This window comes from Perognathus longimembris, chromosome 4 (genome assembly GCF_023159225.1).
Source record: "Perognathus longimembris pacificus isolate PPM17 chromosome 4, ASM2315922v1, whole genome shotgun sequence".
Classification (NCBI taxonomy): Eukaryota; Metazoa; Chordata; class Mammalia; order Rodentia; family Heteromyidae; genus Perognathus; species Perognathus longimembris.
Window position 1 is genome coordinate 62,154,986 of NC_063164.1, and position 24,936 is coordinate 62,179,921.

Below are 24,936 nucleotides of genomic sequence, written 5' to 3' on the forward strand. Positions count from 1 at the left end.
TCAGGGCCTGGTTACTGTCCCTGAGCCTTTTCACCTAATGCTAGTATTCTACTACTAGAACCACAGTTCCACTTCTGGCTTTTTGGTGGTTAATTGGTGAAAAGAGTCTCATGGACTTTCCTGCCCTGGCTGGCTTTGAACCATGATCCTCAGATCTCAGCTTTGTGAGTAGCTAGAATTACAAGCATGAGCTACCAGTGTCTGGTAGCAATGCAGTTTTAAAAATAAAAGCCCAGAGTGAGGAGTACTAGTTGGCAGGATGGGTTGGATGGAAGCTATGAGGCACAACAGGAACCAAGAGCAACTCAGTATGGATGCTTGAAAAAGTCATGGTTCCTAACTTCTCTTTTCTCAGTTACAGTATAAGAATTAAAAACATTTTTTTTTCTTCCAGTCCTGGGCCTTGGACGCAGGGCTTGAGCACTGTCCCTGGCTGCTTTTTGCTCAAGGCTAGCACTAACTCTGCCACTTGAGCCACAGCACCACTTCTGGCTTTTTCTATATATGTGGTGCTGAGGAATCGAATCCAGGGCTTCATGTATGGGAGGCAAGCACTCTTGCCACTAGGCCATATTCCCAGCCCAAGAAGCATTTTTTTTCCTGCTTCTCTGAAGAAATTATTTCAACTTATTATTGTTTGAAAACCCATTATGAACCTTAAAACACTAAAACATAAACAATGTTACTTTTTAACATTAAAACATCTAAGAGGTCATTTAAACATTGTTAAAAAGTTTTGAAAGGTCAGATATTTTGGAAATAAATCAGTAGTCATTAATAGTATAGGAAGTAGCTTGATTAGTAACTTCTCTTGGGTCTATAGTTTATGCTGGTCCTTCCCAACAATGTTTGATCTTTGATAGTTTTATCACTATAATAAAAACTAGCATGTGACAGTTTCTTCTATTTAAAGTAAATGATATTTTGGGTCTAAGCCGAGGTGATAATCATAGAGAAAAGTATTTTTAAACATCCTCCATTCATGATATATTGAAGACAGCAATTTTCTGTAAATACTTGAAAATAAAATAAAGCATGTATCCTACATGTCCTATAATTTATTGTAAAACAAATTAACCCCAGGGGTATCACTGATTATAAATAACAGCATAACTTGATTTGCTATAATAAATACTGACCCTTTATAGGTCATTTTATGCTTATCTGTGCCATGCCAGTTTAATGAAAAGTTCTAAACAAGCATTTTCATTTGTGAAATGACTTACTCAACAGTGATCTGGCTGATTGCTAATTCTGCCTTCCTGTTGCAGGTTTCTTAACAGTGATGTCACAAGACTGACCACGCTGATCACAGTAAGTCCCAAAGCCATAATTCAGCTTTTAATGATGATTTGTTTTTCTCTTACAATAGGAATTGTGGTAAGAGGATTTACAACATAAAATTATGATTTCTACTACCAGCTAGTTGAGTATTTACATTTATAGTGAATCATATTTTCTACTCATGGTTAATTATTTAAATACTTTGAAAATGCTGCTTTAAAAGGATTAAGAAAATAAAATTACTTTTATTTTGTAATTGAAATCATTTCCTACCTGATTAACAATCAATGTGAGTCATACTCTGGACATCAATTTTTTCTTTTTTTTTTTGGTCAGTCATAGATCTTGAACTCAGGACTAGGTGCTATCCCTGAGCTCTTTTGCTCAAGGCTAGAACTCTACCACTTTGAGACATAGTTTCACTTCCATTTTTTCTGGTAGTTAATTGGGGATCAGAATCTCATGGACTCTCCTGTCCAGGCTAGCTTTGACTTACAATCCTTAGCTCTCAGCCTTCTGAGTAGCTAGGATAATGGGCCTGAGCCACCAGAATCTGGGTAGACATCATCTTTTTTTATTTTGTTTTTACTATACAATGGAAAAACCAGTAGATGATTCCATATTAGAAAAAATATATAAAAACAAAGTTGTTGACTTTTTTATGAGTTATTAAGTAATACTTATGAAAGCATACCCTTAGAGGAGTTCTTAGGGTTCTGTCTTAAAGTTTTCACTGATATTCAAATGACTTATAAGAAAATGTTCAAATATAGTTGTCTGCAAAAAGATAGTTCCCTGAAGTAGCTGATATGTTTTAATGTGCTATAGAAGTATTCATTATCAGAAGTATAAAGACATGTGTAGGTGATCTTGGTATTTATAACAACTTTTTCTTTTCCTTTGTGCCAGTATTAGGGCTTGATCTCAGGAGTAGGGCACTCTCCCTTAGCTTTTTTACTTGAGGTTGGCATGCTACCATTTGAGACATAGCTCCACTCCTGGCTTTTGGCTGATTAATTGGAGGTGAGAGTCTCATGGACTTCTCTGTCCGTGCTGGCTTCATGCCCTCTGGCCAGTTAGGATTACAAACGTGAAGACAGGCATCTGGTGAAAAATTGTCTTTATTGGAAATTGACTCCCTTGTTAAGTTTAATATTTTGTGGAGACTAGAGAGAACTTATCTTCTTTTATTTTTTTAAAGATTTTTTTGTTAGCTTTGTTCATACTTTTTGATTGTCAGTTTACAGCTGAATGAACCCATAGCTAAAAAGTGACCATTGGAGGAAAAATTATTGATATGCTTTTATGATTTCTTTTACCATTTAGTTGTTTACGTCTAAGACACAACTAAAATGATTGTTAATTATGTGCCAGTTTCCAAGTGTTATTTTTATTAGAATTATTGATATCAAGTAATTGATATTAACCAAGAGGATTCATATTCATATTGCTCTAACTAAAAACCATGGTTCTTTTATTACACTGAAAGAATATACACCTTACTAGTGTTTGGGAAACCTTAGGGTCTGCTATACTGGCACACACCTGTCATCCTGGTTAATGGTTCGGAAGACCTTGGATTAAGAACAACTTAGGCAAAATTTACACAGGATCTCGTCTTAACCAATAAAAAACATGATGTCAGGTATTTTACAATCCCAGCTATGCAAAAAAGCATAAAGAGGAAAGCCATAGTCTATGCCAGCCTGATATAAATGTAGTACTTACTTAAAAGTAAGAGCAAAATGAAGGGAGGGGGGGTGTCATGGTGATGTAGAGCTAGGAAGCATAAGGCCCTGAGTTAAAAAAAACCCTAATATCTCTGAAGTGAGAGGTTAGGGAAGAAAAAGACCTTCATACATGTATTAGAAGTAGAAAGTGTAACGATCAGTATACATTGCTAACTATTTGAATGTCGGAATAGCCTGGAAGAATTCTGAAATAAGCCAATGAATGTCCCCGCCGATAAAAATTGAAATTGAAAAATAGAAATTGGAAAGAAGTACAGTAGGCATCTGATAAAGATGGTAGACAGAACATACATGTTTACTTCTGCCAATGGCTAATTTGATAGGGTAAGGAATTTTTTTTAATAATCATTGGCAAAGAAATATGAGTAAATGGCAAAAATTTCTGGGAGCTGGAGAAAACCCTTAGACACTCAATACTTAGGAGTCTCTCTGGGGAGAAGGCACAAGTCGCCGACATTCAAAAACACTGTAAACATGTATGCTTATATATAGTCATGAAATATGAAAAGTCTTTACACAGTTTGTCCTCAGGTCCCTTCTGCTTTACCATCAGGTAGCAAGGCCTGTGTTACAGACTGGACAGAGTCTTTGCACTTATGGAAATTGGACGTCTTTGGGCCTGAGTATATCAGTGAATATAAGTACATTCACATTTTTGTATAATCGTCACCACTGATTATCTCCAGTCTTTATGTCTTGCAAAACTGAAACTCTGCCCATTCAACAATGAGACCCATTGTTTCTTTCCCATAGGCCCAGATAAACACCATCCTACTTTATGTTTCTACTAATTTGACCGTTCTAAGTTTGTGATATAAGTGAGTTAATACAGTATTTTTATTTTTGTGGACTGGCTTATTTCTCTGTATGTTGTGCCCTCAAGTCTCATCCATGCAGCATATAGCCAAATATATTCTGTTTTTTTTAAGGCTGAATAATATTCCCATGTGAATGAGTGAATGCATATGTGCATGTTTTTTTTTTTTTTTTGTGTGTGTGTGTGTGTGTTCAGCAGCTATCCATAGGTGAACTCGTAGGTTGCTTCTACCTCTTTGCTGTTGCGATAGCAGCATTTTATTTTATTTTACTTTATTTTTTGGTCATGGGGCTTGAAATCAGGGCCTGGGCATTGTCCCTGAGCTTTTTTGCTCAAGGCTTGTGCTCTACCACTTTGAACCACAGCGCCACTTCCAGTTTTCTGGAAGAGTCTCAGGGATTTTCCTGCCTGGATTGGCTTTGAATTGTGGTCCTTAGACCTCAGCCACCTTAATAGCTAAAAATTACATTTTTTAAATTAAGCACAGATTAAAATTTTGCTGCATCACAGTGTTTACAATAGTTTAAAAACTGTCTTTGTATGTTAACTTTTGAAGTTATTCAACAAATAAACCAGTTTTTCTGACTTTCTGTTTTATTTATAAGAGAAACAATTATATCTGATTGTCGGGATCTGAACGATCCCTTTCTCCCCGATCTCTGGGGGAGAATGGTGAACCCCAAAATCTATGAAAGAGCACTCGGCCTTGCCTTCCGCCGACAGAAGGCCAAAGGCGTACTCTCATGGACTTGCGCTAAGTTGAGGAAAGGTTGCTGAAGCCTCCCCTCCCCCCAGTCCCCTCACATGTTACCAAGGGGGGGGGGCAAAAAGGAAGGCATCAGGGACACGCTGCTATGGTGGGATGCATCTCATAAACTTTAATAGGGAAAGGCATTTATATAGAGGCAATGGCGGGAAAGAAAGGGGGCTGGCCAAAGGGCCAGTCATAGGCTAAGGACCATGTCCATCAAGTGATATCACGAAACTTCCTTTGTGGGCGGGACAACCCCATCATGGTGGCACGCAGTGTTTGTCTCCCAGGGGCGGAGACTTTCTTTTCCGGTTGAGGCCAGAAGGTAGGAGGGACTTCCTCCCACACTACCCCAGAGCTGGAGGGGAAGGGCAGCGTCTTGGGAGCTCTGTGCCCTTCTCCCTTTAAGGCCGAAACTGAATCCCCAACATCTGATATAGCTTTTCATATGAAATTATGTTTTCTTAATATAGGCTCTTGTAATAAAGATACCTCAATGCCATAGTGGAAGAACCTCGATCAGATCAAGGCAACTGAGGGGTTGAGTCAAGATCTTTTGAGTGAATTGTCATTTTATGTCCTCCAGTCACTTTTGATTCCCTATCAGTGTACCTGCATTTCTATTAATCAACAAATTAAAAATGTAAAGGCATTCAAACCATTCTGTCATCTATATGAGTGTTCCAGCTATGTGACACAAGGATTGAACATTCTAATCTGTTTTCCAGTCATAAATACACAGGACAAAACTACTGTGTTCACATGTTGGCTCACAGTATTGGAACTTAAACTCTCCAACATGTTTGCAGTAAATATTTGCTTAATTGAATGAGTTTTTAAATGTATATTTGTAGTTGTGCAGTATAATTTCACACATACCGTGATTCACTTATTTTCTATTAACTGTTCTTTTCTCATTGATAATGTGAGGCTTTTGGAACCAGTTACCAGATCACTATAGCAGCCATAAATCACTCACACCTAGCCACACACATAGCTAAAGCTGTCTGAAAATCAGCCAGACAATTGCTGCAACTCCCACTTCTTAACGGGGGCTTTGCTACAAAAGTGGACAGATAATTTATTTAACTTACTTGTTAAAAATGGAAAGAGAATGTTTACATTTTTAAAGAGAACAACACCCATTATCTGAAGTTATACTTGTATTTTTATAGGTTACACTAAACTTTAAATCCATTTTGTCTTATTTAACTAACATACTGTGAACATTTTTGTACTTGGATACTGATTTTATTAGCAAAATGCAATGTGTAGCACCTGTAAGTTTAATTCTCTTTAGTTGCATAATGTCAATGGCAAATACTGAGGAGTTAAGAGTAATAAACTCTTGTTTATTATTTGTATGTTTAATTACTTTCCCATAAAAATTAAACTTGTTTACTAACTTTAAAATTATTTTTAGATTCAAAATTATTTCAGAATATGCTTTAAATTGTAATGATTTGTAAGAAAGAGAAAACTAATTTACATTATTGGCCTTCTATTTCTCTACAGAAACAATTTGTATCATTGGCATCATGTTATAGGAATAAATACAAAGTTTTTACTTAAAAGTTAGGAATTACTATACAAAATTAATAGTGTGAAATATGAATATAATCTTAATTATATTATTAAAACAAATCCTTTAAATTTATTAGCCACAGTTTTTCAGATTATAGTTTAGACACACTTCTAAGTAATGTTTTACTAGTTACATGACTTGGTCTATGATAAAAGACATTTTTAGAAAGGATGCAAGTAAAATAAAACTAATTTCTTTGTTTGTCTGCCCTGGGGGTGTTGAGCTGTGGGTCTTTTGCTTACCTAGGCAGGCATGTGCCACAACCTCTATCTTCTTTTTTTTTTTTTCCCCATTCATGGGGCTTGAACTCAGGGCCCAGGTACTGTCTTAGCTTTTTTGCTCAAGACCAACACTCTACCACCATAAGCCATAGCTCCACTTGCGATTTTCTGGTGGTTGACTGGAGGTAAGGGTCTTACAGACTTTCCTGCCTGGAATGGCTTTGAACCACGATCCTCAGATCTCAGCCTCCTGAGTAGCCACCTTTTTTACTATAATATTTTTTTGGATAAAGTCAACTGCTTTTGCCTGGAGCTAGTCTCAGGCTACAATTCTTTTTTTAGGCCTTCTACATGGCTGAGATTATAAGCCAGAGCCCCTCTCCCCTAGCCTATTGGTTCACATGGAGTCTCACTAACTTTTTTTTCCCTGACGTAGCCTTGAACTGTGAACCTCCAGATTTCCACTTTCTAGAAGCTGAGCCTGCAGGACTGTGCCACCATAGATGGCCTACCTGTATTCATTTTTATCTTACCAATAACATTATGACATGTTAAATATGGAAACTGTTTATTTGGCTTTTCTCTAGTCCCCCCCCTTTTGCATGTATTAATTGTGCAAAGAGATTTTATTACAGAATTCCCATAAAAGTATATAATGAGTGTCTAGTTATTGGCCTGTACAAGGTCAGCAGGAGAGGAAAACTTCTGAAATTGCTGATTTTTGACTTTAGTTTTGTGGCAGCTATATTATTGTGTGTACCTGTTGAGTAAACATCATTTCTAGAGTGTTTTGATAAACTATTTTATATTATTTTTCAACTTTTCCTATGTACAAAAAATATCGCCTCTTAAATCGGTCAGGATTAAGTCTTTCAAAAAATTGCCTCTATAGCTTCAAATCTGTGGGGAAATTAGGATGATGTATTATATATAAAGCTGAAAAGAATCTTAAAATCCATCATAAGCCCCGTATTCTCATTTCAGAAAAATAAAGCCTCAAAGGACTTGTTTGAAGTAGAGTCTGTGGTGTGGCACTGGTGTCTTATTCTGAGTCTAGTGTTCTTTTCTAAAGTTAGAAGAGATTATTTCTTTCTACTATGCCCTATTTATTTTTCAAATTGTTTTGGAAAAAAGATCAAATTTCAAACCTGCTTCTCTTAATCGTATCACCATTTCCCACATCAAGATCTGAATACCCAGCATCACCTTCTTTCTCTGGCTCCAGCCAGTCAAAACTTAAAGGTGCCTAGGATCTACCTTCAGTATCTTTTACAGCCTTTGTTGTTCTTTCATTCCTACCATTACCCTGCCTACTTCATAATTAGATAACTATATTGGTTTACTTAGTAGTTTCTTTGTTTCTAGTATTACATCTCCTCTTACTCATCACCACATTAACATATCTGAACTCATGATTTTCCCCCCCACATTTAATTCTGGTATTCTCTTTTTTTCCTACCTCTAAATATATAGTTTAATGCTACATATCCTTCAAGATCTGATGCACTTTTCATTTTCCTTCTAAGTACTGGCCTAAATAAAGTAGGATTTGCAAACTCTGGAGTCAGGTGACTTGTTTAATCATTAGACCCATGCTATTCTGTTATCATAGGGTGCTAAACAGAAGAGATAGACATCACTTACTGTGCCCACTTTTCAGTGTTTTTTTTTTTTTTTTTTTTTTTTTTCGGGTATTTCTTTGGCAGAGATATAAGTAGACATTATCTCCCAATGTCTAATTCTAGAATTTTTTCTTGAGTAATAAATACACTTCTGCTCACTGAAATGCACCTTTCTTTTTTTTTTTTTTTTTTTTTTTTTTTGCCAGTCCTGGGCCTTGCACTCAGGGCCTGAGCACTGTCCCTGGCTTCTTTTTGCTCAAGGCTAGCACTCTGCCACTTGAGTCACAGCGCCACTTCTGGCCATTTTCTGTATATGTGGTGCTGGGGAATCGAACCCAGGGCTTCAAGTATACAAGGCAAGCGCTCTTGCCACTAGGCCATATCCTCAGCCCCATCTTTTTAAATGCCTTTCCTGAGTGACTTGGGCATTTCTGTAGCTCAAGCCAAGAAGCTTTTGTGTTCCTCATAGTGCTTTCCACATCAATTGACTTTAACTCATTATTCTATAAAGAATAGTTACTTTCAGTCGAAAATAATATTTTAAATACAAATTTATTTCTATGTGTACACATATTAGAGGTCAAGTTTTTGTTTACCAAGGATGAAAGAATTGTTTGTTTTAGTTTTTGTTTGTACCTGTCCTGGAGCTTGGACTCAGGGCCTATACTGTCCTTGAGCCGTTTTCTTTTTCTTTTCTTTTCTTTCTTTCTTTCTTTTTTTTTTTCTTCTCAAGGCTAGCACTCTACTACTTGAGCCACAACGCCACACCACCAGGTCTGGCTTTTTTTTGGAGGGGGGGGGTTTAATTGGAGAGTCTCATCCACTTTCCTGCTTGGACTGGCTTCAAACTCTGATTCTCAGATCTCAGCCTCCTGAGTAAGTAGGATTATAGGCATAGACCACTGGCTAAGATTTGTTTTTAATAGTTCTTAGTAGTCAGCATATATTTCTGAGGCTATTACATAGAAATAGTGCAAAGCAACAAAATATAACTGAAAAAAGTCTTTAGTTTGATTTTATTGCTAGAGGTTTTACTTGAGGACAAAGTTGTACAAACTAACTAGAATATGAAACTATTAACTGTATCAACATTTCTTCATTATCTTCATGTTTACAGTTTATAAGAAGATAAAATGCTTAACACAAAAATAATTTTGAGGGACTGGATATGTAATGTCATTTAGTGATAGAGTGCTTGTCTAGCTTGAGCAGAACCCTGGGTTTGATCTTTGGTTGTTGCTTATATTAATGGAAATATAATTCTGTTATCTTGGTTATTAAGCCATTTTTGAGAAATGCCTTGTACAGCCTTTTGAGTTTTAACAGAAGTAAGTAAAGCAACTCAGTTGTAGTAAAGACATCCACTTTTGCAGCTCAGCATGAATACAAGTGGTGCATTTGAGGGCAGCTCAAATACCTATCAGGTGAATGAATAAAGCATGGGCTTCATGCCTGTAGTTGGGGATATATGTTATCATCTGCTGTAGATGTATTACAGAGGTGATGCCAAGGTGAAAGCAAGCTTGCAGAATGGGTGGAAATCATTGATATTCTGACTTGGAGGCTGTAAATGGCTCTGTGGCAGATGGAGTCTTTGTCAAGAAAGAAAAATGGCAGCTTTGGAGCACATAGATGTTTAGCTAGCAACTCAGCACACAGGCTGTGACCTTCTAGTATGCATGAGTCTTCCCCATGCTCTACTAAATTGCCCTCAGCTTTTATTCACCTAAAGTAGATAAATAGTAGTCATCACATCTTAGTTCAAATTGAGATGTTTCATTAGGCAGAAACATAAATATAGTTTATTGTCTTCTTTTTTCAAGAAGTACCCTTTTAAGGGAACTTGCATTTCTCAATATAAGAAATATTTTTCAGTTCATTTATGAGAGTAAAAACAAGAACTTGAGAAAATATTTATTTTAGATTCAAAGAATACTATAGCTTGAAAGTATACTAAAATCCCGGGCCAGTGCACTTACTTTACATATAAAGACACCAAGGCTCAGACACAGCTTTAATCAGAACCATTTATCAATACATGACTTGTAAATTATGATCTGCTATACTCATAAGATATCTTAGTTTCAAAGGTAAACCTTTATTTTTATAAAATTTGAATTCAGTAGGATGCACATACTTTTTAATGGTTGTTGCATAATGAGTGTAGATTAAAGATACTTATTATTCAATTGCAAATATTTTTATTAGAATCCAAGTGTTTCATTTTTATGTTATCACTAGGGTGATGAATAAAAAATTTTGTTTTAGAGTTTTCATAGGTTACAAAGTTATGTATGCATGAGCCACATGTTATTTCATCAATATTTTTAATAAATCTTAACAAATTGAAATATGTAGATTGTACCATAGCTTGAAATGGTTGCACTTAGGATTTTTCAACTTTTTGGTGGTTTGTAAGTGACACACATTTAGTATTAACTGTACTTTGAAGTTTGATCTTTTCTTGGGTTAGTAATACATGGTAAGATATGTACTTGTTTGATTTCGAATAGCTTGAAATGAACTGTAGCTCCCAGATGGCCATACAGCCACAAGCGTAAAATCCAACACTCTACCATGGACTGTGTTGTTAAGTTATGGTACTTGTTAGGAGAGGTTTGTAAAATACATTTATTCTTATGACATTTAAACCAACAGTAGATTTATGGGACATACCCTTTTTATAACTTGAGGACTATTTTTACATATTGTGTTGACATATTTGAATGTTCATTCTACTTAAATATATTGCATTTTGCCTGGTGCTGATGACTCATGCCTGTAATCTTAGCTCCTCGGAGGCTAAATTCTGAGGATTGCCGATTGCTAAGATCTGAGGAAGCCAGCTGGTCAGAAAAGGAAAGTCCATGAGACTTGTATCTCTAACCACCAAAAAGCTGAAAGTGGAGCTGTGGCTCAAGTGGGAGAGTGCTAGCCTTGAGCAAAGAAGTTCAGGGACAGTGCACAGGCACTGAGTTCAAGGAGTGACATTAAAAAGAAGAAGAAATATTGTGTATCACCTGAAAATAAAGGTTTTTATAGGTTGTATGAGATGGTGTGAAAAATTGCTACGAGTTATTTGTTTTTGGAGGACTGTGAGTCCCTATAAGAATCTATTCAGTATGTACAGTTTGTTCAATTTGAATAGGTGACATATTAAAGAATAATGTTATAAGTAAAATGAAAAAAAGAATCACACACCTAAAATCTACAACAGAGCTTGACCATCACTAAAATTAGAGAATGGAATCACTGAAGAAAATGACCCTTTACTTTTAGAGGGTGAAAGTTTCTGAATTCAATATTTTAGGCTGTACTCCTTGCCAGCTGGTGTCTAAAGAAGTGCAATTAAAGAGAGATTTCTAGAAATAATTATACTAAGATGTGCTATTTATAAAGATAATATTGCATGTTTTGTAGTTGTATTTGGTTAAAATTTTTTTTTTTTTGTTTTTTTTTTTTTTTTTTTTTTTTTGCCAGTCCTGGGCCTTGGACTCAGGGCCTGAACACTGTCCCTGGCTTCCTTTTGCTCAAGGCTAGCACTCTGCCACTTGAGCCACAGCGCCGCTTCTGGCCGTTTTCTGTATATGTGGTGCTGGGGAATCGAACCTAGGGCCTCGTGTATCCGAGGCAGGCACTCTTGCCGCTAGGCTATATCCCCAGCCCCGTGGTTAAAATTTTGAAAAAGCTAGAATTGAAAAAAAGCTAGAACTGTTTCATGTTGATATGAAATATGAATCTGGAAGTGACATTGTGGCTCAAGTGAAAGACTATTCAGAAAAGGCCAGAAATGGTGCTGTGGCTCAAGTGGTAGAGTATTAGCTTTGGGCACAAACCTTCTCAGGAGCAGTGCCCAGGCTCTCAGTTCAAGCTCTAAGGACTGGCAAAAATAAATAAATAAATACATGTATTTTATGACATTAAAGTTTTCATATGTTGGCAAATGCTGTAGTAAACATTCATGTTAGTGAACTAAAGATTAGCAAAGTGATTTCCCACAACTGCTGTTTAATAACTTCTCTTAAAGGTATTGCTTAAAGCAATACCTTTCCCCACTTGCTTTTTCAGTATGTCTATTTCATTCCTTCTTTCCTTTGTGAATATTTCTCAAATCCATCCTTTCTTTTCTATTCATGATGTTTAAATTTTACTGTTGGTTTGTGTCATATCTCTCCTGGGCTGTTGGAGTAATGAGCTGACTGATATCTGTCTTGTATAGCTGTCCCCATGTTCTTCATCCTCTTCGTGATAACGGAACTGACTCACTTGAAATCCTTTCGGTCACTATAGAGTTCAATCTCATTTATGGAGGTTGGGAAATCTTTCACAATCTGTCCCTGCAAACATCTAAAATTACACTTCATTCTCTCATACTTAATGTTCTCCAAGTTTGAAACCATTTATTCTTTATTAAAAGAGGTGATGGTGTACAGTCCTTTTGTCTTTATTCAGTACTATCATCACTTTCTCACGGGCCTTCTATGACTAGCCCAGTTTTCCATTCTTAGAACAGAATGTAATCTTCTATAGGCACACTCATGACCTTCCTGGGTAAAGGTGGTACACATGTATAAATGTATCAAAACACTTAAGACAATAAAAGAAAAAGGCTGTTTGTGGTTTCATCCCCCAATTTTCTTTTCTTTTTTTATTCAGAAAACAATTTAATCTGTACTAACATGTGCAGTCTTTTCTTCATTGTATTTGCCCCCCTCCATGCAGTGTAACAGCTGCTTACATTTACATTGTATTAGATATTACAAATAACCAGAGATGACTTAGCATACATACAACATGTATGTGTGATTTGCAAATATTATGCTATTTTATATAAGGGATTGATATATCCATGCATAGTCATGTCCCAGAGAGTCCTGAAACCTATATCTCCTCCAGTGTGAGACAATGAGTCCAGTGAGTTTTACAACTGTTTATATTCCACATGAGGACACTGTTATGTGTCAGACACCCCACGTGTTTGCACAGAACAATATCGAAGGTCAGGAAAGATGACCAAGTTTTGCTTGGAATGGCTGAATGGTTCACTGAATTAAGGGCTACATGTAGGGCTATTTTGTTGTTTGTTTCTACTGGGATTTACTCTTGCTAGGCAAGTGCTTTAGCTTTGAGCTAAATTACCCAACCCCAGTGAGTGGGGTGTTGAAAGGAGCTAGAGAAGGTCAGAGTGAAGAGAGCCAGTTAGTGTAAGGGGGTTGGGGACATGAAATTGGGCCCTGGGCTCCAGAGCCAAGACAGCTTAAAACCTGGTGGATTTAAAACCCAAGTACCTATTTAGGGCCCAGAAAATGTGGGGTTGGGTGGTTTCGTTTAGGCTTTTTTTTTTTTTTTTTGGCCAGTTCTGGGGCTTGAACTCAGGGCCTGAGCACTGTCCTTGGCTTCTTTATGCTCAAGGCTAGCACTCTGCCACTTGAGCCACAGCGCCACTTCAGGCCTTTTCTATATATGTGGTGCTGAGGAATCGAACCTAGGGCTTCAGGTATAGGAGGCAAGTACTCTACCACTAAGCCACATTCCCAGCCCAGCAATTTTTTTTTCTTTTTAAATTTTTATTATAAAACTGATGGCCCAGCAATTTTTTTTAGCTTTTTTTTTCATGCCTTTATTTTACAAATTATTAAAGCAGAATTCTATCTCAAGATATCCTTTACAGTAGAAACCATGTATAATAAATACCTCATTGTAAATGTACCCCAAATAGAATGTTGTGAACCCTTGAATAGAAGCCTAAGCTATTGTTTAATGTTTTGATTTTAATGTTTTTATTTTTTTATTTTTTTAATTTATTTATTAATTGAACACAAATTTTTTGACAAGGTGTTGTGCAAAAAGGGTACAGTTACATAGTAGGGCAGTGTGTACATTTCTTGTGATACCTTACTCCCTGTTTTTCTATCCCTTCTCTAGGTCAGGTAGACATATATACAATATACAATGTATCAAGAACATATACAGTAGCCACGTGGCCACGCCCAAGAAAGTTTGCCTAGGGCTTTAAATGTAATGTCCATATTAGACCATATGTTGACAGTAATCTTTTATGAACGTACATACATAGCTTTTGAGCTATTGTATTGCCCTGAGAGGTCAATTTTTGACCTTTATATGTTGAGTAATTGTTTGGTTTTAGTTACATACTGTTGGGTCGCTGCCCCAATCCTGTGGGGAATACTATTTGACAAGCAGTTTTTGGTTTCCCAGACTTGGTCTCTACTGTCTCTCCGTCTCCCTTTGTTAACAGTCATATATCAGGGAGATGATGCCCCTTTGTTTTCTGTGTTCTAGGCTTGTCTCACTCAACATTATTTGTTCAAGTTCTGACCATTTCCCTGCGAATGAATAACAATATTTCACCATTCCTAATCGCTATGTAGTATTCCATTGTATATAAGTACCATATTTTTTGGATCCATTCATCTGTGGAGGGGCATCTGGGTTGTTTCCATATTTTGGCTATTGTGAATTGTGCCGCGATAAACATGGAAGTACAAATGTCTTTTTGATATCTTGCATCCCCCAATTTTCTATATCCTATACCTTATACGTATATTGAGTGCCTAATACTGTATGTTGAAATTAACTTACCAAGTAGTTGAAGGCATTCTCATGAAAAGATTTATCAATTTCTCTTATCCTCTAGTTCTAAATTCAGATTATATATTTTAAATGTAAACTTTTATAAGAAAACAATGACAACTCTGAGAAAGATTTCCTAATGTATGACACAAAAATATGTAATCTCTAAGAAAAAAATAAGTAAACTGGAGACTTCAACAAAGTCTCCAATTCTTGCTTTCCAAAAGACATTGTTAAGAAAGTGAAAGAACAGACTATATAGTGAATATGTGTAGGTTGAATGCATGTCTGTGCATACACATTCATATTTGTACATGTGATTATATACAAAGCACAGTAGTAAAAATGGCAGTCAGTACAATTAGAAATGGGCAAAAGATGTGAAGAACCATTTTACTAAAAAGGATAAATTTTAGCCAATCCTATGAAAAATTTTAATATTGCTAGCTATCATGTAAATGCAAAAATAATACTTGAATCCATATTTGTCAGAACAGCTAAAAATTTTTAAAATTCCAATAGCAAATCTTGGCAAGAATGTAGAGAAATTGGACTCTGTTATTGGTGAGAATGTAAAATGGCACAACTACTTTGAAAAATTATTTGGCAGTTGATTAATAAAGAAGAACTGAACACATTTGCCATGTAACCCGGCAACCACTCTCTTGAGCATTATCCCAGAAAAATGAAAGTTGATGTCTACATAGAATATATTGATACATATAATATATCCATATAATCTTCATATGATCTATATAGAAATATATTCAATCAGTATACAGAAGATTGTGAGTCAATTAGTTTTGAGTGGGGCCTGAGATTTTACATTTGTAACAAATAATTTCAGTGTTGGTGTTTGAACCTCACTTTAATTAGCAAGGAGCTAGAGCCCTTCTAAAGCTTTTCACATTGATCTTGCCATTTAAATAGAATTTTCTGGGTTTTAAGGACATCCATTCATTATGAATTAATGCTTGCTATCTGATTATATGGCTCTTTGTCTAAAAATCATTTTTTAAAATTTTAATTAATTTATTTTGCATTGCCGAGAATTGAACCTGAAGCCTTATAAATGCTAGGCAAGTAATCTATCACTAAACTACAGCCCAATCCCTGGCTCCCCACCTCCAATTTTTAGAATAGTTTCAATAGCTATTACACTGAGTGGCAACTTTCAGATAGTCAAGTTTAATAATAGTAAGTACTGGTATCTAAACTATTAGTTTACTTTCCTAATAGAATAAGAACTCATATTACCTTTTGTTATTTTTACAGAATATTGTTTTATATTAGACACTAGTGTATTGTAAAGTATTAGGAAATGCAATTTTCTGTTTAACTTTGGCTGTTTTAGTTGGCATAGGAATAGCTTTTTTCTTTTTCCTTAAAGCTGTTATTATCATAAATTAGTAGCAATTATAGACCACAGAGTTTAAGCTGTTAATTTTGTCTATAGTGCAGGTGAATGGAAACCTAATCTGTGTTTAAGGACAGCCAACAGGATGGATGGCTCTATAGTTAAATAGTTTATGTTCAAAAGGATTTAAGTCAATTAGGGAGGTAGTAATACCATCTTTAACATAGTATCAAGTATTTCTAGTCTTTTATGCTTTTCTAGAAAATTATAATTAAATCATAAATCTTGACAACTTTTCAGAATTATTTATTTTGACAAAAGGAAACTAGCAATCAACATTTGTAGAGCAATACAATAAAATATTTTGGGTAGAAAATTGTAATTCTTTTATAAAAACATTAGGAAAATTTTCATGTTGCTAGTTATTATATCAGCACTACATCATTTCATTTAATAATTGTCCACAGTAAAGAAGGCTAGAGGAGTTATGATCTTATAAAATTGACTTTAAGATGTTTTTTATTATTTTCTTATATCTGAGCAAGCACTTACTTGCAGTAAAAGTTTACATATGGAATTTATGTTGAATTTTGAGAGAATTTTTCAAACCTGATCCAACAATTGTCTATGGAACTAAAACTTCTTTGTTTCTTTTGGTAGCATCGATTTTTTTTTTTTAGATGATTAATAGTGCTGATAGGAACAAAACAATTGGAATTTACATTAAAAATAAATGTGATGAATAAAAATCAGTATTCTATAATATTAGAGCCTTGGTTTTGCTTTACCAATAAGTTCTAAAATCGAAAGGACAAAAATACTGACAAAAATGAAAGGTCGAAGAAATTGAAAGAGCAAACGATGCAAAAAGCTGACACTGAGGTCTTGGTGTGATACATATGTATTTCAGGTTGATGGTTGCTTTCATTAGCAAATCTCATTGTTATGCAATGTCTGTTCTTCTGCAGCAAAATGAAAATTGTATTCTCACAGGCTCTGTGTGTATCTAGTATGTCACAATTATTGAAAGTATACATTTAGTGCTATCTTTGGTTTACATGACCATTTTGTTTTTAAGGAAAAGAAAATTGAACTGAATCTTTTCTTTTTCTGCTAAATATGTTCAAAAGACTTTAATTTATATTTTGTTTCTTACTTTTGTTCTTCAATGTAAACAATTATAAGATGGTTAGTAACATAACCTTGTTAATGATTCTATAATTTTTAAATACCATACTATTCTGATTTGTTTAAGTGGATAATTAATGAGCTAATTAAAATTTGTTTTTCTAACATTTAAAAACATTGGGAATATTTTTTCTTTTTCTAAAAAATACATTAAGCAAGTATATGTACACCAAATGTAAAGACTGTTACTGTTTACAATTGCAAATACTATATGTACTGGCTAAGATTATTACTATTTGAGTTTTCACAAAACATGAAATTCAGAAATAACAAATTTCAGTGTTTACACATTTCAAGTGTTTATTTGATAGTAATGAAGTAAGGGTTCCATGGTTCTTAGGAATGAGTTCAGATGTGGGTCAAACTGTGGTGGTGGACACAGTTGTCATTTAATTACCTTGAGGTCTGATAGTAATTTTAAAAATCAGTTTGAATTTTGGTAATGTCCTCAAAACCTGTTTTCACAATTGAAAATTTTTAACAAGACAATAGAAAGTAGAATGGTCCAAGATTCAATTAAGTAAGGGTTTCTTTTTATTGTTGTCATTTGTTTTATGGCACTGGAGTCTGAACTGGGTGCTTTTTGCTAGGTAGGTAAGTAATCTACCACATGAGCCATGTCCACAAGCCCATGCGTTCATTTTCTGTCATACTAAACTGATATGTATGGTGAAACTTGGTCTTCTGTTTCACTTAATACAATTCTAATCAGTATCTTTGATATGAGGAACCAACATGAGCTCTTATAAATATGTATAGCCAGCCTATTGAGCATTATGTTAGGTTAATTTGTATTTACAATGTTTTCCGCATATTTTGTTTTATCATTCATGATGGTTAATAGAAAAAAAATGGCCAAGATCTAGTTAAGATTCCCAGAACAATTATGAATAATAGAGAACTAAATCATGTAGACAAAAGTATTGTGGTCCCAAATAGCTAAAATTTGAGAGAAAAACATCCTGGCAGTTATGAGGTCTAAATGGATAGGGAGGTTTGGGAAGCAATGGGAAATGTGGTAAGAATCACGGCAGAGAGAGGAGTATCTATGGGAGACATACAGGAGACCCACCCAACTATTGTGAACATTTAATTTGTTGCTACTATTTACTTCACATGAATTTCAGAGTGTAGCATTGTTAAATCTTATTAGTGTTCAATCCAGATACATGTCAACTGACACTCTGCCATTGTGGACTAATTTTTCTTATGTGATCCAACAAGATGACCAAGGAAACTCCCTGAGCTTTAGTTTTACTGTCCTCTTCTCTCCCTTTCTCCCTTGTCATACCTCTCAAACACAATAGTAACACAAAAAAGGCAAATACTCAAAAGTATGCAAACCTGATCTAAATTAGTACAAAGTGAATATGAAGACCGAGTCAGATTTCCGTACCAATTTGAAATGCCAAACTGAGGAGGAATGAAATTCATCATAGATTTGATCCCAGACTGTGGAAGGTCACTTTTTAAGTGAAAGAAGGAGGTTCCTAAAAGTGTCTGTCCCTTCCTACCAGTGTCTTCTCTTTTGCATTGTTTGGCCTATTTACGCATCTTGCAGAAGAATTTGAGTGTAGAAAATGGAATATTAAATGGACATAAATTTACCAAAAGACTCTGGGAACTTATTAGTATATAAAAGACCTAGATCAAGTAAGTTGCAGAATTCATAATTAGATAACTATTTTTCCAGTTGTACTGGGGAAATGGCAAAAGAAACTTTAATAATAATCTTTCAAAATTTGTTATTCAAGTTTCTGTGAATAAGCTGAGAAAACTATTTCCTTATGTAGTAGCACATCATTAAAAATACTGGAAAAAATCTCTCATTTCTTAGAATTGCGAACATTTTGGAACTTATTTGTAAAATAACACCCTTATGGAGATAAAAAATTTATAATTTGGTATTGTTAGCTATTTTCATTTGACAGCTAAGCTCAGAACTAAACCTCACCCATAATAACTTGTACAGGACCTTATAATAAGTAAGTATTTCTGTGTTCCAATTTTCCAACTTTATTTTGTACTTCATTTTTTTTTTTGTTGGAAGGCTGGCCTTGAACTCATGATCCTTCTGCCTCAGCCTTCTTGAATGCTAGGGTTTTAGGTACTCATCAACACTCCTAGCTATGTTATTTTTTATTCATATGAATTTTAAGGACATTCTGTTCTTCTAGTCATAGTTCTGTTGGGATAAATACAATATAAATAATACTGATTGTTGCTGAGGCCAATAGTGTAAAAGTAGAAAACTTGGTTCTTCCTCTTATTCTTTCCCTGGAATTAAGAGAACACTTTCTAGAATGTTTTGTCTTTATATTCCCTGAGTACAGTTAGTTTTGTTAAGTGTGTTCTATGTGTGTCCTCTCATTGTGTCCTTTCTGTCTCTGAGAGGAAAGATAGGCCCAAAATGTGCCCTAGAGGGTGAAAAGGTGCCATTTCCTCATTTGTTAGCTCAGAGAAGTCTTCTGACTTACAAGATACTATATATGATACCTTTTTTTTTTTTTATTTTTGGTGCCAGTACTGGGGCTTGAACTCAGGGCCTGGTTGCTGTCCCTTAGCTTTCTTGCTCAAGGAGAGTGTTCTACCACTTGAACCACAGCTCTACCAGTGGTTTTTTGGTGGTTAATTGGAGTTAAGAGTCCCATAGGTTTTTCTGCCAGGGCTGGCAGAATCCTCAACTCTCAGGTTCTGGAGATACTAGGATTACCCTTCAGTTTTGACTTGTATATCAACTCTTTTTTTTTTTTTTTTTGACCAGTCCTGGGGCTTGGACTCAGGGCCTGAGCACTGTCCCTGGCTTCTTTTTGCTCAAGGCTAGCACTCTGCCACTTGAGCCACAGCGCCACTTCTGGCCATTTTCTGTATATGTGGTGCTGGGGAATCGAACCCAGGGCCTCATGTATATGAGGCAGGCACTCTTGCCACTAGGCCATATCCCCAGCCCCTGTATATCAACTCTTTTTTTTTTTTTTGCCAGTCTTGGGCCTTGGACTCAGGGCCTGAGCACTGTCCCTGGCTTCTTCCCGCTCAAGGCTAGCACTCTGCCACTTGAGCCACAGCGCCGCTTCTGGCCGTTTTCTGTATATGTGGTGCTGGGGAATCGAACCTAGGGCCTCGTGTATCCGAGGCAGGCACTCTTGCCACTAGGCTATATCCCCAGCCCTATATCAACTCTTAATACCAACACTTGCTGACTCTGGATAAAAGCCACCTTGAATGAAACAAAATATGAAATTTATTTTTTGTGTTTTACATTTTTCTTCATCACTGCCTAATTTGACCCATTATGGGAAAGTAAAATGGATATTTGAAACAATTGCAGTAAGAATTTTATCACTTAAATTTTTATTTTGTTTGGCAATTACAGAATCAAAGCCAACTTTTTAGTAGGAATTACATTAAAATTTTTCTAAAATGTAAAGACTATTTTATATACCAGATGACTAGTGAATCTTTAAATTGTTTAATTTGATCATAAAACTTACCTGGGGCCAGGGAATATGGCCTAGTGGCAAGAGTGCTTGCCTCATATACATGAAGCCCTGGGTTTGATTCCTCAGCACCACATATATAGAAAAGGCCAGAAGAGGCACTGTGGCTCAAGTGGCAGAGTGCTAGCCTTGAGCAAAAAGAAGCCCAGGGCAGTGCTCAAGCCCTGAGTTCAAGTCCCAGGACTGGCAAAAACAAACAAACAAAAAAACTTACCTGGAACTCTTAACTCCTTAAGAATAGCTTTCTGATTTTTTTCCCCCCCATGTATGCGAGGCAAGCACTCTACCACCAGGCCATATTCCCAGCCCCAGCTTTCTGAAATTTTGATATTTCATATGTCATTGTAGTAACATGGTAATTAGTGATATTAGAAATGTGTGTTAATATGCATATCTAATCCTTTGAGATGAAATTGTGGTGAGACCTATTCTCAGATTCTGTATCCTTGACAAAGTCTTATCAACTTGAATATTCTTTTTGTTATTATTGCTATTATTATCATTTTATTTTGTGGCTTTTTTCTGTTTCAGGACATTAGGCTTTTTTTTTTAATTGAGTTACTATAAATATAATCTAATCAGTATTATATTGTATTTTGACCTGACTATATTGCTGTGAAAAGGTCTTCAAAAGCTGTTTGAGTTAGAATTAAAGATACTGTTTTTTAATTACATGGCAAAGATACATGGTCTTAGTAAATACAGAAATTTAAAAATAAACACAAGTTTTACAGATTAAAAAAAATCACCTAGCTATTTTAAAAGCCAGACTTTGCTTTATCATTTTGATAGAGTAGATTTTTTGTTGTTGTTATACCAATAATGAAATATTCATTAAAGGACAAAACTAACAATAGGTTTCCCTCAGGATTATACAACCCAATTTTATTTAGATATATCAGCAATTAAATTTTGAAGGCAACTTACTTTCAAGCTAACACTTTAATGCTCACAGTTAAATATTTTTAATGTTGTTTTAAATTTAAACAATATAGAAAGTAAGTTATATAAATTTTTTGATTTATATGATTCTTTTTCAAAGGCTGCTCCATAAATTATGTAGTCTTGTTTTCAGGAGGTTGTCCTAATACAAAGACTTTTGCTTTGAATAAAATTTAAAAATTTGAACTTTTATTATGTCTTGGAAATTCTTTTATCTACTTCTTGAAGCACTTGAATTTGAAAGACCTTTAGCAGGCTCTTGAACAGTTTATTGTCCTTGTTAGTATTGACCCACTTTTACAGTATATTTGCCTAGACTAATTTTTGAAACCTGCTTAAACCATGTCAGGTTTCAAACATGCTTTATTATAAACTGTGCATGTCAGAAATAAACTCTCCTTTTAAAAAGGAAGACAGAATTTGCCCTATTGTCAGTTTTAATACAATTTGGAAAAGAACAATTATTCGAGTCCCTTAGCTTACCTGGTTTAGTTTTGTCACGTGAGCATTCACGTTTAGTAGTGATCTAAGTGCTCCACCTGCCTTTCAGTTTGTTTACCAGGAAATCAAGATGTGTAAACTGCAGGAAGTACTATTTGACCCTCTCCGACAGTATCTCATTACAATAATTGCTAATCTCTGAATAAGACAGCCATGTTTTGTGAGTAACTGAGAGAGAGAGAGGTTGTGTTAGGTAGATTTTAGGTATTTCAACAAATAGAGCATTGTGAATGCTTCCTTGGATTATGTTTTCACTATAGCTTTTGATAAAAGACATATGGTGACCCTTGGGGTCAGAAAAACTAGGACACAATAGTAGGTATTCTCTCACGCCTTTTAACTGAAAAAGATCCCGGCTTGTTGTTTTGGAGTGCTGTCACTGCTCTGAATCGAAAGGATAATGGCTACTTCCTGATTAAACCCACTCTCCACAGTAAGCTGCTAATGTTATACTGTATGTCTTTTTCTCCTGTAAATGCATGAATGTGTGGTGCTTTGCTTACTTTTTCTCATTTTTTAAAATTGATATATCTCTTATAAATGTAATTCTGAAGTTGAAGTTTACAATTAGAGTAAAAAGTACTGTTTTAAGTTTGGAGAATTTTTTTTTTTTTTAATGTAGAAGTATTTCTCCTTGGTATGTTAAATCCAACCGTTTCACATACTTATTTTAGATTTTGGCTCAAGAAATTAGCTTTTTAGAAGGCATTGACATGATAGATTATATTAAGATACCACTTTCTTGGCACTCTGAGCAAAATTGTTTTCAAACATACAATAAATTTTGAGAGACTGTTGGAATACATTCTAATCTTATTTTTAAGAAATTTTATAATTCTACTTGCATACATTGTTACAAGATGATGGTTCTTAGTTAAGTTATTAAGTTATCTTCTTAAAATTATCTATGAGATTCTTTAATAAAAAATAAGGTTGAATATTCAGAATTATAAGAAGGGAATAATGAGCTTCTTATTTTTAATCCTGAAGCTGGCAGTTACTCCATCTGTGGTCTTGGGACAATCATTGGAACTGCTTACCTCAGTTTTCTTGTCTATTATCCATATGAGGGCTTAAGGAAAGTGTATTTATTTATTTATTTATTTATTTATGGCTATACTCACTATAAAGAAAATGAATTTCACAAGTATTTTACAAAATGGAGAACTGACTGTCTGTAGATAGGAAAATATAAGGAGTCAGAATAGAAAGAAATAATAGAAATTTTTTGCTTTAAAACAAACACTGTGTTATAGTGCCTTCTACTTTGAAAATAACTGTTTGCTCAAAACTTAATTTAAAATTACTCAAGGAAAATATATATTGTTGAATACATGACTTAAATGACAAGTGGAAAGCATTTAGGTTATTTAATGAGTAACAATGCTGCTTAAACTTATTTATTTTTCTCAAAATTCTTATTTCTAAAACTGAGATTATTCAGTGCAAAAGATGAGTATGTCTTATAGGCTGGTAAGTATAGATGATTTAAATAATAGGTTGTTTACTTTTAAAACTTTAGTATTAGGTATTTAAGAGAAAATATTTGTAAGAGAAAATATTTTAAATTAAAAATGGAAAACATTTATACAAGAGAAAACATTTTAAATTGATTAAAAATTGAAAATTGGTACTAATTGTAACAGAAGCTAACGTCTAAAATACTTGAAAGTATTCTGGAGTAATGCAAATAGAATCTTGCCTTAATTGGTCATTTAAGGTACTTTCTTTAGCAAAATCTTATTAGGTCTATTTTAGGTAATTTTAAATAACTTATTGGTATACGCTTGTAATAGTCTGTTGTGTTTGGTGATTATGATTAGTCACCTTACCAAAGTAAAACTCACCATAGTTTTTCTATTTGTACTTGTAATGACAAAAAATGGTATAATTTACTTAATGCTTACTATGTGCATACCTCTGAGCTAATTTTACCCTCATTTAGTATTCATGATAGTCACATCAGGTTTGGGTACCATTATTACTTCTTTTTTTTAATTGATAATAAAATAGTCATAGATAATTTAAATTATGTAATCAAGGTCCATTAGCCAGTAATTGCCAGAATCAGACTAAAAACTAACAGAATTCAGTCTCCAGGGTTATACTTCTGTGTTTTTATTTTAGAAAGTGGAAAGCTTTTTACCTCTTTGATTTAAATGGTGTTTTTTTTCATTAATTCATGAAATATTATGGTGTGCCCTCTAAGTAAAAAAGTAGGCGCTTAAGGAAGTACAGGCAGTAACAATAAAAGCAAAACTTTTGTCTTACAAAGCTTACAGTCCAATGGGCAAAGCAGAAAATTAGGAGGCTAGTATAGAACAGTATGATGATTGAGTAGAGGTATGTACATAAAGCTAAAGGCAACACTAAGAAGAGGTAATCAATTTATTGTTTTATTTACTTTGATTGATTTTGTGCTAGTTAGTACCTGGGCTTAAACTCAGGCTCTCATTCCCTTGCTCAGCTTTTTTACTCATAGCTGGTACTGTACCACTTGAGCCATGCCTCCAGTTCAGCTTTTTTTTTTTTTTTGTGGATAATTAGAGATAGAATCTTCTGACTTTTCTGCCCTGGCTGGAAGATCTCATCCTTCTTGTATCTCAGATCTCATCCTCCTGTATAGCTAAGGTTATTCACATGAGCCACCAGCACCAAGCTACTCTTTTTTTTTTTTTTTTTTTCCTTTTCCAGTGTGGGGGTTCAAGGTCCTGAGAGCATGCCAGGCAGATATATCTGAAGCCCACTTAATTTACATATTTAATTTGTATTGTGTGATGGTTTAGGTACCTGGAAAATAACAGTAAATAAAACTGCCATGTAGTA

General features: G+C 34.8%; 1 protein-coding gene across 19 annotated transcripts in view; it reads left to right on the forward strand.

The window, feature by feature from the left end:
- The window catches only part of Baz2b (bromodomain adjacent to zinc finger domain 2B), a 300,548-nt gene that overhangs the window by 125,223 nt on the left and 150,389 nt on the right, over positions 1-24,936 (forward strand). For 5 of the 19 annotated variants that reach the window (XM_048345367.1, XM_048345374.1, XM_048345369.1 and 2 more), the window contains exon 1: positions 22,023-22,564. In XM_048345367.1, coding sequence (XP_048201324.1) covers positions 22,555-22,564 — 10 coding nt within the window. In that variant the 5' untranslated portion in view covers positions 22,023-22,554. Of the gene's footprint in view, positions 1-1,271; positions 1,315-22,019; positions 22,565-24,936 lie in introns of those variants that run through there. The other 14 variants (XM_048345365.1, XM_048345375.1, XM_048345371.1 and 11 more) reach the window with 6 other exon arrangements.